The sequence below is a fragment of the Chiloscyllium punctatum genome, chromosome 42, assembly GCF_047496795.1.
Source record: "Chiloscyllium punctatum isolate Juve2018m chromosome 42, sChiPun1.3, whole genome shotgun sequence".
NCBI lineage: Eukaryota > Metazoa > Chordata > Chondrichthyes > Orectolobiformes > Hemiscylliidae > Chiloscyllium > Chiloscyllium punctatum.
The window spans coordinates 45,804,905-45,823,267 of NC_092780.1; the positions used below are offsets into that span (position 1 = coordinate 45,804,905).

Genomic DNA, 18,363 nt, shown 5'->3' on the forward strand with positions numbered 1-18,363 from the left:
ACAAAGCTTGTTTGTTATATTCCTGTTAGTCAATTGAAAGAAGAATCCAAAGCCAGTCTTTACTCAGGACAGGTTTATTTACAGTGAACTTTCCAGGTATTCATCTCCTGCCTCCACCCAGCTGGCAGAAGCGTTTCTTTGTACTCTTGGAAACCAATTTAAAGTAAAATAAAATCAAATTAAAAGATGAAAGCTCTGAAATGAGGCAACACAAGATGTTCAAATTAGACTTACCCAGTTTAAATTAAAATGTAACATTGAGTAAAGATATTGCATTCCAGCCCCTGTGGTGTCCAACAATCGTGGAAGGTTTGAAGCATGCTTGTGAACGCACATACAGCAAGTATCGACATAACCATACAACACAAGCAGGCAGTTGAATATAGATTTTTGAACCAAACTGTTCAGAGATGTTATGGCACACCTCTGGAGTTGGTGGCACTTGAACCCAGACCTACTAGCTCGGAGGTAGGGACACTATCACTGTGCCACAAAAGCCCTACAAGCAATTTTTACAAAATTATTTACTTGCTCATGGGAGGAGGGTGTCGCTTGCCCATCCCTAATTGCCCAGAGGGCAGTTTAGAGTCAACTACATTGCCATGGATCTGGAGTCACATGTAGGTCAGACCAGGTATGGATGGCAAGGTAAAAACAATGACTGCAGATGCTGGAAACCAGATTCTGGATTAGTGGTGCTGGAAGAGCACAGCAGTTCAGGCAGCATCCAAGTAGCTTCGAAATCGACGTTTCGGGCGAAAGCCCTTCATCAGGGCAGTTTCATTCCCGAAAGGACACTAGTGAACCAAATGGATTTTTCTGACAATTGACATGGTCATCATTGGATTCTTTAATTCCAGATATTTATTGAATTCAAATTCCACCATCTGCCGTGACAGGATTCAAACCTGGGTCCACAGAACGTTACCTGGATCTCTGGATTAACAGTCCAGCAATAAGGCCATTGCCTCCCCTAAATTGGGTATAACTGTGTGGCCCACAGTCTTTTGAAACTCAAATTTAAAAAAAAATTGCCCAAAATAGTTAACAGCCCCTTAAAGGGGGACTATAACAAAGATTCTCATGGGGAAATTAAAGTTAAAAGTTAAAATTTTATTTTGAGGGGTGATGCTACACTGCAACTCTGTAGTGCCAACTGGTTGGGAAGGCTTCAAGTTTACTGGCGGAAAACGTGTTCTCTCGCCTGAAACACCTAACTGCGAACATAACCACAAAGCAGAGGCAGGCAGATGAGCCTAATGACACAGATGCAGATTCTCAGGGAGGTATTCAAATTCATTGTCCCCTTCTGTCTCTCTGGGTAAATAGACAGCATACATGCTCAAGTGATCATTCAGTTAACATCCTTCACCTAACTTCAACTGATACAATTAACATGAATCATCTACATGGAGGAACCATTCCAATTCAGCAGAATGAGTTGTATAAATCTAGACAGCTGTGTTTTGGCACATGAACAAATACCGAGAATTTAGGGGATTACTGTAACTGGTTTCTTAATTCTCCACAGAGGAAGAAACCCACCATTCAAAAAGCTTTCATCCTTCACACATCTCCAGGCCCACATTACATCATTGAGTCAGTCTCCTCTGAAGTAGCCTAGCAATAAACTGCATGAGTTACACAAATAATCACTACGTTGAACAACTGTGCAGAAGCAAATTCAGACTAGCAATAAATTCAACCTGACTAAAGTCATCTACAGCCAGAGAAGAAAAGGATTATAAATACACTGCCTGCAACAATATAGATTTCTTAAAAAGTCTCCATAAATGAGCTTTTTAGCATAAGGTCCTTTTAATAAATGTGTTGACCAAATGGTTACAGTTAAGAGCCCTAACAAGAGGGGAGAAGGATAAAGCGTCCCCCCAAAAAAACTGGCGATGTTGATCATTGAGACATTGGGTGTGATATTATATGCATATTGTACTAACTGACAGCTTGAGGCTTGGTGTAGCTGTGAAACATCGTGATAATCTATATATCAGCCAGATTCCCTGTGATGCTAGCCTCCAGGGAAGTGAACATGTGAAAGCCCATGATAACTTTTTGTTTTGGTTTATGATAAACTTGGGAAGGTCCCATGGCTAGTAGTGGGTTAGCATTTCACCATCTCCCTGCAAGGGAGAAGACTATATTTGCTAAATTAATATCATGGGAATTAAATAATTCACATTGTGTGCTTTGCCATTCTTTTAATTCACCCAAGCTGACAAATCTCACTGCCCATGTCAGACAACAAAATAAGAACTTGCATTTATCCACAGTTTTGATAAGTCAGTCCTGAGGTGCTTTACAACAAAAGCAATTGGGAACAGAATGTGAATGAGAAAGCAAAATCGAGAGTGATGAGCAAAAGAAAAGTTGACACTGAGATTCACGTAAGCTTTTGATGATGATAGAGTGTAAAAATCTCAATAGTCAGCAAGTTATGAGAAGGAATTCAGAGGGCCAGACTATATCTGCATCTATTTGTTTCCAGCTGTGTTTCACAGGACCCTGCGCAAGGGCCGTGGCTATTTGTGATGTACATTAATGATTTAGATTTAAATGTAGGTGGTGTAATCAAGACATTAGTGAATGACATGAAAATTAGTAGGCTGATAAATAGTGAGGAGCATAGCTGTAAATGGCAAGAGGGTATCAATACACTGGTCAAGTGGGCAGGGTGGCAAATAGACTTAAACCTAGAAAAGTAATGAAGAACAGAGGAGCATGACTGTACATAATCAAAGATCCCTGAAGGAAGGCAGGTAGATAAGATGGCTATGAAGGCAATAGGATACTTGCCTTTATTAGGTAAAAACAATGACTGCAGATGCTGGAAAGCAAATACTGGATTAGTGTTGCTGGAAGAGCACAGCAGTTCAGGCAGCATCCAACGAGCAGCGAAATCGACGTTTCGGGCAAAAGCCCTTCATCAGGAATAAAGGCAGTGAGCCTGAAGCATGGAGAGATATAAGCTAGCCTCCTCTAGCTTATCCAGTACTTGCCTTTATTAGCCAATGCATAAAAACGAAAAAACAAGGTGATTATGTTGGAACTGTACAAAAAGCTGGTTAGGCTGCAACTGGAGTACAGCATGTGCTTCTGGTCACCACACTGCATGAAGGATAGATTGCAGTCGAGATGGTGCAGAATGCAGCCTGGTCTGGAGAATCTGAGGTAGGGGAGAGATTGGATAAACTGGGGTTGTCTTCCCTATCAGATTCCCTGTATTGACAGGGAATCTGATAGAGGTGTATAAGATTATGAGGGGCATGGACAAGGTGTATAGGAAGGCACTTTTTTTCATTAGCAAAGGGGTCAACACCAAGGGTTATGGATTTAAGGTAAGACATAGAAGGTAAGAGAGTTGAGGAGAAAGATTTTTACCCAATGGGTGGTAGGTATCTGGGATGCTGCCTGAAAAGGTGGCTGAGTCAGAAACTCTCATAACATTTAAGCTGTTCTTAGATATTCGCCTATATTGCCATAGCCACCAGGGCTATGGGCCAAGAATAGGAAAACAGGAGTGATGTAGTCAGATCTTTGCTGAACAATATAGACACAGTTGCCTACTTCTGTGCTGCAAATGCCAATGTAATGAAGGCAGATATTTTGAAAGGAAATCACAATGGCTGGCTTCTCAGCTAAGGATGATGGAAGGCATATGAAATGTTTGATGCTCGGAAGAATGAGAAATACCAGCGGGATAATGGGATAGCAGAGGGATCTGTGAATTTAGGCTCACAAGACATTAAAAAAAAACCTCAAGTGAAAAAACCCGAAATGCTGTTAAACACAGGGTTGAGAGACAGGTATAGAACATAAAAGTAGGGATGTAAAAGAGAATCAACGCATTCAGTTGGACAGGGTTCATAGTTTTGTACACCATAGTTTCCAACAGAGAGGTTGCTTGGCAGGCAGAAGTACAAATATGAAAAAAGACTTCAGAAATGAAGGTGGGGAGGGGTAGGGCTGGGGAAAGTGTATTATTGGAATAACGAAGAGGAAAGAGCTGTTTGATAGAGATATTAAAAATCATTAAGGGATGGGATACAGCTGTTAGAAAGTGTTTCCAACGTCAGCATTTCTATTTCATGCTTTGTAATCTGAGCTATCAGTAATATTACCTGTGCACATATCCCATTCTATGAATATAAACCAAGGCCTTTAGCACCCCCTGCAGGATGTATGCAATTGTGGGCTCATTCAGACCATCTGTGAAATGGGTGTTCATCAGATCTTTAGCAGAACCTGGCAATTAGATGGAATAAATAATTAAAATTAGTAAATTGACCTGTTTGAGACAGGGATGAAAATCTGTCATAACCCCTCATACCAAACTAGTGCCCTGATTCATTCAATATTCAGGATTCAATCATTTCAACGTTATACAATCACCGTCATTTATAACTTTTAGATTCAGTGAAATTCAGTAAAGCTTTTTTCTGCCAAGTTTAATTTAAAACATGCCAATCACATTAAAAAGAATTGAAAAATGCTAGCATGATATTCAAGGAATCAGGACATACATAGCACAGGGCTAGATACAAAATAAAGTTCGCTCTACGCTGTCTGCATCAAACTCTTCCAAGGCAGGTGGAACATGGTATTAGGTACAGAGTAAAGTACCCTCCACACTGTCCTCATCAAACACTCTGAGGAAAGGTACAACATGGGGTTAGATAGAGTAAAGCTTCCTCTACATTGTCCAGACAAGTACAACACATTTAATTTCATTGTGAATGAAAGGCAGTTTTGTACTGTAAGTTCACATACATCAGGAACAGGATTGAAACTGCCTAACTAGGAGTCACAGTTGTCACCAGGTTCCAGAATTTAGTGATCAAAGCTCCAGTATCAAGGCCACTATTAGGTCCCATCCAATCTATGTAACAATCCTGTACCTACAGTGTGGAAACAGGCCCTTCAGCCCAACAAGTCCACACCGACCCTCAGAGTATCCCACCTAAAGCACCTAACACTACGGGCAATTAGAGTAGTCAATTCACCTAACTTGCACATCTTTGGACTGTAGGAGGAAACCAGAGCACCCAGAGGAAACCCGCGCAGACACAGGGAGAACGTGCAAACTCCACACAGACTGTTACCAAAGGCTGGAATCGAACTTGGATCCCTGGCGCGGTGAAGCAGCAGTGCTAACCACTGAGGCACCGTGCTGCCCAGTCTTGTTTCTTACTCAAAATACTGTGCTGGAGCAACAGCAGTTAGTAACATGAAAAACTAGAACATTTTTCAAAGTTGTCTTTTGGAAGTGAGAAAAATAGCTACAGTATTAGATAGACCAAACTTACCATAGGCCATGAATGGAGTCACAACCCACATCTCATTGTTGGCTATTAATGTGGCTCTATATGGTAATATATTAGGGTGATGAAATAGCTTTGATACGTGGAGTTCACCCTAGTGAAGTAAACATATTGTTAGGTTACACATCAAAACCACGCATGCTTCACCTGTTAATAAGTTAACAGAGACAGAGGTAATTGGCAAATTATATACTAATCCTCCATTTCAAGGTGGATTGAATGTGGTTTCTTAATACAAACTTTTTCAAATAATCTCTCAATCGGCGTCATGTACTTTGCAACAGACTCTTTGTATGAAGAGCCAAGAATAATCTAATGCAACATTCCTCAGTGGGCTGTTCATATTTACTGTCTGCTTTCCTGTTACATCTCAGTTAAAAATATTGAGGTTTGAAGGTCTGACCAAATTCTTGAGCTTTACCACATTAGCAAATATTCTATTGTGTGTATCTATGAAACTATAGTGGATGGATCTGTGGTGTTTCCAGCTGCCTGTCCTGAAACAAATCAAGATTGACTTTTCAATGCACAGTTACACTGATGCTTCACATATGGTTAGCATCTATTTGCCATCTAGGGGTGCTCCCCTGGTGAGCATGTCTCGGCTCTGTATCAGAACGATCTAGAACATAGAAAAAAATACAGCACAGTACAGGCCCTTTGGCCCTCGATGTTGGTGAAAAACTCATTCTAATGCCATAAGTATTGTAACAGAATAAACAAAGAACTAGAGATGCTGAAAATCTGAAACAACCAAAAACAGAAATTTGTGGAGAAACGCAGTAGGTCTGGTAGTGTCTCTGGAGAGAAAACAGAGTTAAAATTTTGAGTCCAGGGACCTGTCTTCAGAATTAGACACAATAAATGTCACACTGACTATCAGATTCCCATCAAAGCTGTCCATAAATTGTTTCTATAACTACCCTATATTGGACGAGGGTGTCAAAGCCTCACAGACCCTCCAAGATTGAGGTCTGCTGTACAGAGTGAACAATCTTACATAGGTTACTGCTAAAATCCATGGCCTGAGAGAGAAATTAAAGCAATCAGTATTCTGGGTCCTCCTCCCACACAACCATCTGTGGCTATGAGGACTCAGATGTCCAACTCTGTTGAAGAGTCAGACATGGTCACACTTGAAAAAATATTCATGAGGTCATAGTCATAGTCATAGGGATGTACAGCACAGAAACAGACCTTCAGGTCCAACTCGTCCACACAGACCAGATACCCCAACCCAATCTAGTCCCACCTGCCAGCACCTGGCCCATATCCCTCCAAACCCTTCCTGTTCACATACCCATCCAGATGCCTTTTAAATGTTACAATTGTACCAGCCTCCATCACTTCCTCTCGCAGCTCATTCCATACACACACCATCCTCTGAGTGAAAAAGCTGCTCCTTAGGTCTCTTTTATATCTTTCCCCTTTCACCCTAAACCTATGCCCTCTAGTTCTGGACTCCCCCACCCCAGGGAAAATATTTTGTATATTTATCCTATCCATGCCCCTCATGATTTTATAAACCTCTATAAGGTCATCCCTCAGCCTCCGACACTCCATGGAAAATAGCCCCAGCCTATTCAACTTCTCCCTATAGCTTAAATCCTCCAACCCTGGCAATATCCTTGTAAATCTTTTCTTAATCCTTTCAAGTTTCACATCTTTCCGATAGGAATGAGACCAGAATTGCACACAATATTCCAAAAGTGGCCTAACCAATGTCCCGTACAGCCGCAACATGACCGCCCAACTCCTGTACTCAATACTCTGACCAATAAAGGAAAGCATACCAAACGCCTTCTTCACTATACTATCTACCTGCGACTCCACTTTCAAGGAGCTGTAAATCTACACTCCAAGGTGTCTGTTCAGCAACACTCCCAAGGACCTTACCATTACCTGTGTAAGTCCTGCTAAGATTTGCCTTTTCAAAATGCAGCACTTCACATTTATCTAAATTAAACTCCAACTGCCATTTCTTAGTTCACTGGCGCATCTGATCAAGATCCCATTGTAATCTGAGGTAACCTTCTTCGCTGTCCACTACACCTCCAATTTTGGTGTCATCTGCAAACTTACTAACTGTACCTCTTATGGTCACATCCAAATCATTTATATAAATGATGAAAAGTAGTGGATCCAGCACCCAATCCTTGTGGCACTCCACTGGTCACAGTCCTCCAGTCTGAAAAACAACCCTCCACCACCACCATCCTCTGTCTTCTACCTTCGAGCCAGTTCTGTATCCAAATGGAGAGTTCTCCCTGAATTCAATTTGAAGTGACAATATTTCTGTTGAATAAAGGGAACTATGGAGCTATGAGGGAGGAGCTGGCCAACGTTCAATGGTGCAATACCTTCGCAGGGATGACAGTGGAGGAACAATGGCGGATATTTCTGTGTATAATGAAGAAGTTGCAGGATCAGTTCATTCCAAAAAGAAAGAAAGATCCTAGGAGGAGGCATGGGTGGCCGTGGCTGACGAGGGAAGTTAAGAAACATATAAGGTTAAAAGAGAAAAAGTATAACATAGCAAAGATAAGTGGGAAAATGGAGGACTGGGAAGCTTTTAAAGAACAACAGAGGATTACTAAGAAGGAAATACGCAGAGAAAAAATGAGATATGAAGGTAAACTGGCCAAAAATATAAAGGAGGATAGTAAAAGCTTTTTTAGGTATGTGAAAGGCAAAAAAATTGTTAAGACTAAAATTGGGCCCTTGAAGACAGAAACAGGGGAATATATTACGGGGAACAAAGAAATGGCAGAAAAATTAATCGGTACTTCAGATCTGTGTTCACTGGGGAAGACACAAGCAATCTCCTTGAGGAAACAGTGGCTGAAGGACCTGAACTTAAGGGAATTTATATTTGCCAGGAATTGGTGTTGGAGAGACTGTTAGGTCTGAAGGTTGATAAGTCCCTGGGGCCTGATGGTCTACATCCCAGGGTACTGAAGGAGGTGGCTCGAGAAATCGTGGATGCGTTGGTGATTATTTTCCCGAGTTCGATAGATTCGGGATCAGTTCCTGTGGATTGGAGGGTGGCTAATGTTGTACCACTTTTTAAGAAAGGTGGGAGAGAGAAAACAGGAAATTATAGACCAGTTAGTCTGACCTCAGTGGTGGGAAAGATGCTGGAGTCTATTATAAAGGATGAAATGACGGCACATCTGGATAGTAGTAACAGGATAGGTCAGAGTCAGTATGGATTTATGAAGGGGAAATCATGCTTGGCTAATCTTCTGAAATTTTTTGAGGATGTAACTTGGAAGATGAACGAGGGAGATCCAGTAGATGTAGTGTACCTGGACTTTCAGAAAGCTTTTGATAAAGTCCCACATAGGAAGTTAGTCAGCAAAATTAGGGCGCATGGTATTGGGGGCAAAGTACTAACTTGGATTGAAAGTTGGTTGGCTGATAGGAAACAAAGAGTAGTGATAAACGGCTCCATTTCGGAATGGCAGGCAGTGACCAATACTGGGACCGCAGCTTTTTATAATATATGTTAATGATATAGAAGATGGTATTAGCAATAACGTTAGCAAATTTGCAATGATACTAAGCTGGGTGGCAGGGTGAAATGTGATGAGGATGTTAGGAGATTACAGGGTGACCTGGACAGGTTAGGTGAGTAGTCAGATGCATGGCAGATGCAGTTTAAGGTGGATAAATGTATGGTTATCCACTTTGGCAGCAAGAACAGGAAGGCAGATTACTACCTCAATGGAATCAGTTTAGGTAAAGGGGCGGTACAGAGAGATCTGGGTGTTCTTGTACACCAGTCAATGAAGGTAAGCATGCAGGTACAGCAGGTAGTGAAGGCGGCTAATAGCACGCTGGCCTTCATAACAAGAGGGATTGAGTATAGAAGCAACAAGTTCTTCTGCAGCTGTACAGTGCCCTGGTGAGACCACACCTGGAATACTGTGTGCAGTTCCAGTCTCCAAATTTGAGGAAAGACATTCTGGCTATTGAGGGAGTGCAGCATAGGTTCACAAGGTCAATTCCTGGAATGGCGGGACTACCTTACGCTGAAAGACTGGAACGACTGGGCTTGTATACCCTTGAGTTCAGAAGACTGAGAGGGGATCTGATTGAGACATATAAGATTATTAAAGGATTGGACACTCTGGAGGCAGGAAACATGTTTCTGCTGATGGGCGAGTGCCGAACCAGAGGACACAGCTTAAAAATACGGTGTAGATCACTTAGGACAGAGGAGGAGAAACTTCTTCACTCAGAGAGTGGTGGCTGTGTGGAATGGTCTGCCTCAGAGGGCAGTGGAGGCCCAATCTCTGGATTCATTTAAGAAAGAGTTGGATAGAGCTGTCAAGAATAGTGGAATCAAGGGTTATAGAGAGAAGGCAGGAACAGAATACTGATTAAGGATGATCAGCCATGATCATACTGAATGGTGGTGCAGGCTCGAAGGGCAGAATGGCCTACTCCTGCACCTATTGTCTATTGATCTAATATTGCTAACCAGTCTCCCATGGGGAACCTTGTTGTATGCCTAACTGAAGTCCATATAGGTTACATTTACTGCTCTGCCCTCATCAATCCTCTTTGTTACTTCTTCAAAAAAAAAACCCTATCAAAACAAAAGCTGAGACTGGAAATGTCCTAGTATTAACAAGGAAGATTTAAAAAGTAATAATTCCATGGTCTCCAAGAGCTTCTCACCACATCTTATGTTTGCAATACAACTTTCAATTCTGGTCTCCCTGCTATGAAACGTGAAAGAGTTCATAAAAGATATGCAAGGATGTTGCCAGGGTTTGAGCTATTGGGAGAGGCTGAATAGGCTGGGGCTATTTTCCGTAGAGTGTCGGAGGCTGAGGGGTGACCTTAAAATCACGATGGACATGAGAGAGAATAATCAAGGTCTTTTCCTCAGGGTCATGGAGTCCAAAACTAGAGGGCATGCATTTAAGGTGAGAGGGGAAAGATTTAAAAGGTGGAGGCTGGTACAGTTAGAACATTTAAAAGACATCTGGACGGGAACTTGAATAGTAAAGGTTTAGAGAGATATGGGCCAAAATTAATTTAGGTGAATGGCTAGCATGAATGAGTTGGACCAAAGGGTGTGCTTCTGTGCTGTACATCTTCATTATTCTATGACTCCATAAATGCAAAATAAAAGCCTTACACTATTCAGCAAATAAAGACCCAAATGAGATTCAAAATGAGATTTAACCAAGTCAGTCAACTCATTTTTCCATCGACATATTTTTCACAAGAAGCGGACCATTTGGATTGGTCTGTTACTGTTCAGTTATATAACATCCATACCTATATGAATGTCTTACAGATGGGTTTATTACCTGTGTTCAACATTTCGTTTTCTATCGTTATATTTTGTACATCAACTTTTCACATCATTTATTCCTGAGCCACATTCAAACTGGAAATGCACATATAAAGATTAAAAGGGAGGGAATGGAACAGCTGGGTCATCTAGAGACCAAAAACTAAGATTTACGCATGCAGGTACAGAACATGGTTGGGGTACTAAACGAAATTAGAAATTAATACACTGCATCTGTTTTTAACCAATGAGGAAAATCTTACCTATGGAGAAAGAGGAGGAAATTCAGTTGTTAGAACAGTTTAAAATTGTTAAGGAGGTGGTATCAGATAGGCTGTCATTATTGAAAGTTGACAAGGCATCGAAATTGGACGAGATGCAATCAAGGGTACTGAAGGAAATGAGAACGGAGAAGCAAGTTTTCTGTCTCCCTTTGAAGTGTGAGTATGAGGTTTAGAAATTTGCTAACATTACACACCTTTGTTCAAAAAACAACTAACGGCAAATCAATTTAACTTCAGTGGTGGGTGAATTTTTACAAACAATGAGACAAAATCAATAGTCACATGGACAAATGCGTATTAATTGAGGAAAGCCAGCATGGCAGGGCCAAGAGGAATCATTTCTAACGGTGGCTCAGTGGTTAGCACTGCTGCCTCACAGCTCCAGAGACCCAGTTTCATCCGGGTGCTCCAGTTTCCTCCCACAATCCAAAGATGCACAGGCCAGGTGAATTGGCCGTGCTAAATTGCCCATAGTGTTAGGTGCATTCGTCAGGGGCAAAGAAAGGGTGGGAGAATGGCTCGGGGTAGGTTGCTCTTCAGAGGGTCCAAAGGGCATGTTTCCATACTGTAGGGTATCTAATCTAATGGAATTCTTTCAAGTAGTAATAGTGAAGGTTGATTATGGCTATGCTGTTGATAAGATGTACATGTACTGTCAAGTATTTGATACAATGCCATTCAGACCTGTGAGCAAGTAAGGGCTTATGGAATAAAAGGCACAATATCAATGTGAAGGCAAAATTGACTGAACAATACGAAACAAAGTAATGACGAATGGACAGAGTGGATGTTGGCAAGATGTTTCCATTGACAGGAGAGACAGGGATGCAAGGGTAGAGTAATGCTTTCGAGTAAAGGGAAGACCATTTAGAACGGAGATAAAAAGAAATTTCTTCAGCAGTGAATCTATGGAATTCATTGCCACAGAAGGCTGTGGAGGCCAGGTCATTGAGTGCATTTAAGTCGGAGATAGATAGGCTCTTGAGCAGCAAGGGGATCAAGGGTTATGGGGAGAAAATGCGAACAGGACAGTGCAAAACATCAATAAACACATGTTGGAGGAGGAATTTCTATAATGGAGAAAGACTGGTGAAACTGGGATTGCTCTCTTTGGAGACCATTGAGAGGAGATCTGATTGAAGTTTTTATCTTTTTTAAAGGGGCAGCACGGTGGCTCAGTGGTTAGCACTGCTACCTCACAGGTCCAGGGACCCGGGTTCGATTCCAACCTTGGGTGACTGTTCGTGTGGAGTTTGCATATTCTCCTGTGTCTGTGTGGGTTTCCTCCAGGTGCTCCAGTTTCCTCCCACAATCCAAAGATAGGAAGGTTAGATGAATCGGCCATGCTAAATTGCCCATAGTGGTCAGGATTGTGTAGATTAGATGCATTAGTCAGGGGTAAATGTAGATTAATAGGGGAGAGGAATGGGTCTGGGTGGGACACTCTTCAGAGGGTCGGTGTGGACTTGTTGGGCTGAAGGGCCTGATTCCACAATGTAGGGGGTTCTATGATTATATGAAGTTTTGAAAATCATAAAGGGTCTCCACTGAGTAAATAGGGAGAAAATAGTCCCACTCATGAAAGGATTGAGAACAAAAGAACACAAATTTAAAGAAAAGTTATTACCAAATCATGCAAAAGTGATACAAAGAAATGCATTTTCATGCAGCGAGTAGTTATAGTCACTCTCTCACGAGAGAGCAGTTCTATGGTCTGTTAACAGTACAGCAACTTTAGTTAGGATCAGGAATACAATGGAGGCAGGTTGAATCTAGGGCCATTCAAAAGTGAATTGGATGGCTATTTGAAAAGTAACAAGAGACAGGATTTATGATTACTTAGAAACCATAGATTGATTAGAGATAGTCAGCATGACTTTGAGAGGGGCAGGTCATGCCTCAAAAACCATTCTGAATTCTTTGAGGATGTGACAAATCACATTGATGAAGGTAACGCAGTGGATGTGATGTACATGGATTTCAGCAAGGCATTTGATAAGGTTCCCCATGGTAGGCTCATTCAGAAAGAATGGAGGATGTATGGGATACAGGGGAATCTGACTGCCTGGATACAAAATTGGCTGACCCAGAGAAGACCGAGGTTGATAAAAGATGGAAAGTATTCAGCCTGGAGCTTGGTGACCAGTAGTGTTCCACAGAGATCTGTTCTGGGACCTCTGCTGTTTGAGATTTTTATAAATGACTTGGATGAGGAAGCAGACAGGTGGGTTTGTAAGTTTGCCGATGACACAAAGGTTTATGGAGTAGTGGATGGTGTGGAGAGCTGTTGTAGGTTGCAACAGGACATTGACAGGATGCAGAGGTGGGGTGATAAGTGGCAGGTGGAGTTCAACTTGAAAACGTGTGAAGTCATTGACTTTGGAATGTCAAATTTGAATGCAGAATACAGGGTTAAAGGCAGGATTCTTGGCAGTATGGAGGAACAGAGGGATCTTGGGGGTCCATGTCCATAGATTCCTCAAAGTTGACACCCAAGTTAATAGGGTCGTTAAGGAGGTCTATGGTGTGTTGGCTTTCTTGAGCAAAGGGATTGAAGTTAAGAGCTGAGAGTTTAAGCTGCAGCTCTATAGAACACTAGTTAGACCACACTTGGAATATTGCGTTCAGTTCTGGTCACCTCATTATAGGAAGGATGTGGAAGCTTTACAGGGGCTGCTGAGGAGATTCACCAGGATGCTGCCTGGACTGGAGGGCATGTCTTATGAAGAAAGGTTGAGGGAGCTCAGGCTTTTCTCATTGGAGGGAAGAAGGATGAGAGGCAACTTGATAGAGGTGTGCAAGATGATGAGGCATAGATAGGGTGGATAGCAAGAGAGCTTTTCCCATGGCAGAAATGTCTATCACAAGGGGGCATAATTTTAAGGTAATTGGAGGAAGGTTTAGGGGAGATGTCAGAGGTATGTCCTTTACTCAGAGTGTGGTAGGTCTGTGGAATGCACTGCCAGTAGTGATAGTAGAGTCATGAAGGACATTTAAGCGACTCTTGAATAGGCACATGGAAGCTAGTACAATGAAGGGTAAGTAGAAATTAGATTAGATTTTTTTTTTGAAATTAGATTACTTACAGTGTGGAAACAGGCCCTTCGGCCCAACAAGTCCACACCGACCCGCTGAAGCGTAACCCACCCATTCCCGTACATTTACCCCTTTACCTAGCACTATGGGCAATTTAGCATGGCCAATTCACCTGACGTGCACATCTTTGGACTGTGGGAGGAAACTGGAGCACCCGGAGGAAACCCACGCAGACACGGGGAGAATGTGCAAACTCCACACAGTCAGTCGCCTGAGTCGGGAATTGAACCTGGTTCTCTGGCGCTGTGAGGCAGCAGTGCTAAGTAGGTTAGCCTGATCTTAGAGTAAGATAAAAGACCGACACAACATCGAGGACCTGAGGTCCTGTACGTTGCTGTATTGTTCCATGTTCTATAATATGCAGGTTTACAGGGAGAAGCTAGAAGATGGACATGAAGTGAGATGCTTCTAAGCTGCAAGAATTCTGTGACTTAATCTAGATACAAGATTGCAAAGTCCTATTTATGAACTATCATAATTCCCCAAAATGTTTTTTGCAATTTATTTTCAATGCTGCTTCTTTTCTTCAGTAATTAAATGTTATGCTCAAAATAAAGCTGCAATTAAAATTTTTTAAAAATTGAAAAATAACATTATTTCACAGAACATTCTTTGTTTGCTCACTGTTTTGTTTCTTTTAATACCATCACAAAGGCTTTAGCTGAAAGTATCATCATATCTGGAAGCTACATACTTTGCCCAGATCGATGTCAAGAGGAAAAGTTAGGTTGCACTCTGAGCATGTGCAGTGCAGCGCATCTAATTCCTCAACATTCATTAGCCCATTTGGTCAGTTATTAAGTTGCAGCATTTTCTATTTAGAGGTTTTCAAAACTTGAGGGAAAAAAAATTGGAAGGACAAATTTAAAGATATTTGCTTTGATGAATTTTCTAAGAGTGATTTTAAACAGCATTACTCTAAAATGGGGTTGAATTTTCCAGCACCACTCTGATCTAAACTCTTGAATTAAATCTGTCCTGATCCATTTGAGTGCTTAACACTATTAATCTGAAGATCTGCTTGTTATTTTTCATCTGTAATCCCATGGGAGATTGAACAACTATCATTGTTCAATCTAAACTAAAAATGACACGAAGAAAGTTTTTTTTAAATGAACTGAAAATTTCAAATCTTGAATGCACTGTCTGGGTACGTTGTGAAATTGAATTATGGCTTTCGATAGGAAATTGCATAATATCTGAAGAGAAGCATTTCAACGTTATGGAGGAAGGACATGGGATTAGGACTGGCTGAGTTCATTTTATGGACAACCAACTCAATGGGCCAAATAGCCTCTACGTCCTGTAACTTTTCTATCATTCTAAGTACCAAATGCTGTCAGATCTTTTAAATCATTCTTTCCCCAGAAATACACTTCAATTGAATATTGATCCCATTCACATTCTCCAGCTTATATACACACTAGGTACCTTTGTATCTAAGATGTGCCACAAGTGGTGACTTGTACACTTTTCACTGTACATACGTGAGTACATGTGACACTAAATCGAATTCAAATTCACATCATAGCTCTTTGCACTGTTTGAAAAGTTGCTACTAATTTTAAAAGTGAAAGGCAGGATATTTATAAGGGATCCAAGGAAAACTCTTTTCACTCAGATGGTATTGGCAGTTGGGGAGGGTAATTGAGGTGGGTAACATTAGAACAAGTACTTGGACAAGCACTGGAAGTGTCACAATATTCAAGATCGCAGGCCCAATGCTGGAAGGCGAGATGAATGTGGATTCGGTGCAGCTTTAGTGGCACAGACTTAAGGGCCCCTTCTGCATTGATTACTCTTAGCATCTTCAATTTAACTTGTATCTAATGGGATTTGAATCCTTTATCACAGAGTACAATTTCTGTGGGTCAATTGTCAAGTCCCTTTTCATAATCTCAAATCTTCAATTCAATCTTCACAAAGTCACCTTTCTTCTAAAACAAGCCTTAGTCATCACTTAAAATTTAAAACCCTGATACAGAGATACACCTTTTGTATTCATCCTCCACTCCCTAACCAGAGCATGGATTTAAATATTTAACATATTGCAAAGAAAAAGAAGAATACAGCACAGGAACAGGCCCTTCGGCCCTCCAAGCCTGCGCTGACACACTTTGCCCTTCCATACTAAAACTGTCTTCCCTTACAGGATCCATATCCCTCTATCCCCTTCTTATTCATGTATTCATCCGGGTACTTCTTGAATGCTGCTATTATGTCTGCTTCCTCCTCTGGCAGCATGTTCCAGACACTCACCACCCTTCGTGTGAAAAGCATGTCTCTTAAATATTTCCCCTCTCATCTTGAACCTGTATCCCCTCGTAACTGACCCCTCCATCCTGGGAAAAAGCCTCATACTTTTCACTCTATCCACAATCTTATAAACTGCTATCAGATCACCTGTTAACCTCTTGCGTTCCGGTGGGGGAAAAAAACCTAGTCTATCTGACCTTTCTTCTTAGCTAAAACTCCCATACGAGGCAACATCCTGGTAAACCTTTTCTGTACCCTCCGCAAACATCCACATCCTTCTGGTAGTGTGGTGACTAGAACTGTACATATTATTCCAAGTGTAACCTAACTGAAGTTCTATAAAGCTGCAGCACAACTTGTCTATCCTTGTACTTAATGCCCTTCCAATGAAGGAAAGCATGGTGTATGCCTTTTTTACAACCTTACCTTCCTGCACTGCCACCAGTGATCTGTGGACCTGCACACCCAGAACCCTCTGCATATCAATACCCCTAAGGGTTTTGCCATTCACTGTATAATTTCCACCTTTACTTGACCTTCCAATATGCATCACTTCATATTTATCCAGATTAAACTCCATCTGATCTATATCTTGCTGTACCCTCTGACAATCCTTCTCACTATCCACAACACCATCAATGTCTGTAGCGTTTGCAAACTTAATTAGACAAGCTACATTTTCTTCCAAATCATTTATGTAGGTCACAAACAGTAGGGGGTCACAACCCTCCATTCCTAAAAGCATACTTCGACCATTACCCTCGGTCTCCTATGACTAAGCTAGTTCTGTATCCATCTTGCCAGCTCACACCTACCACGTGACTTCATCTTATGTATTTCACGAATATACTCAGGCTTTTCTTACAAGCCATCTAGCAATATAGAGGAACCTCAATTATCTGAATATCGGATTATCCAGCAAGACCGCAAGGTCCCGGATGCTCAGCTGAACTATGTTATCCGGTATTCGATTAACTGAACGAAATACTGCCAGCCCGTGTCCTTTGAATAATTGGAGGTTCCTCGGTAGTTAAATTATCTGCCCCAGAATGAAGCACCTAACCTATGAATCAGACAGTAAATTTAACTCCAGGACAGCCGTTAGATATGTTCTAATCAACCTGTTGTTATGGCACACTTGTGGACCAGATATGACTTGAACCCAGAGGCAGGGACACTACCAATGCACCACAAGAGCCTCAGGATAGCAGGGTAAATCTGATCATTTAATCTGCATTCATTGCAATCACTACTTTTCATTCAGAATACCAAAATATTACAAGCCTTATGTTATCAATCACATGAACTAGAACCAAGATGGAATCTTTTAACATTATTTTAACTGGTTTCAAATACTTACCTGGAACTCTCATTTAAAACATTACTTAGGGCTCTTTCAAATCCAAAAATATAAGGAACACCATTTCCTTCACTGACTCCCAAAATTAACTAATATAAAGTCTTACCTGTAATAAAGCAAACATCTCATTGGTGCAGTTGTCCAAATTAATTCTTCGAACAGCCACCTGCTCACCAGTCCGCTTGTACCTCCCCAAGGTCACAGTCATAATGTCATTAAATCCTTTACCTGTGCAAGAGACCAAAATGCAAAACCACTAGAACATCAGCTCAATAGTCTGCTAATTTCAACACCGCGTTTCATTCATTTTGCATTCACTTGCATAAAGACGTTATGGCTTTACACTTCTTTAGTAGATTGTCAATAGGCTGATAGCACTTCAGCTGAGGTCTCCAATTTTCTTTTTTATTGTTCTGTATTTGTTGCTTGATGTCAAGTTAAGAGTTATCTCACCAAATGAGTCAAGATGATTCTTTCAGGACTTGAATGAATAATCATTCCAGTACAATGATGAAATGCTGCACTGCCAAAGTTATAGATAGAATATAATTCCTATAGTGTGGAAATAGGCCATTCAGCCCAACTAGTCCACAGCAACCCTTCAAAGAGAATCCCACCCAGACACATCCCATACCCAATCCCTGTACCTGCATTTCCTATGGCTAATGCATCTAACCTACATGTCCATGAACACTATGGGTCATGTTGCATCGCTAATCT

General features: G+C 41.3%; 1 protein-coding gene across 4 annotated transcripts in view; it reads right to left on the minus strand.

The window, feature by feature from the left end:
- The window catches only part of strada (STE20 related adaptor alpha), a 131,293-nt gene that overhangs the window by 32,330 nt on the left and 80,600 nt on the right, over positions 1-18,363 (minus strand). For all 4 annotated transcript variants that reach the window (XM_072561908.1, XM_072561910.1, XM_072561907.1 and 1 more), the window contains 3 exons: positions 17,750-17,871; positions 5,322-5,430; positions 4,137-4,260 (listed from right to left, as the gene is read on the minus strand). In XM_072561908.1, the coding sequence (XP_072418009.1) occupies positions 4,137-4,260; positions 5,322-5,430; positions 17,750-17,871 (355 nt within the window). The remainder of the gene's footprint in view (positions 1-4,136; positions 4,261-5,321; positions 5,431-17,749; positions 17,872-18,363) is intronic.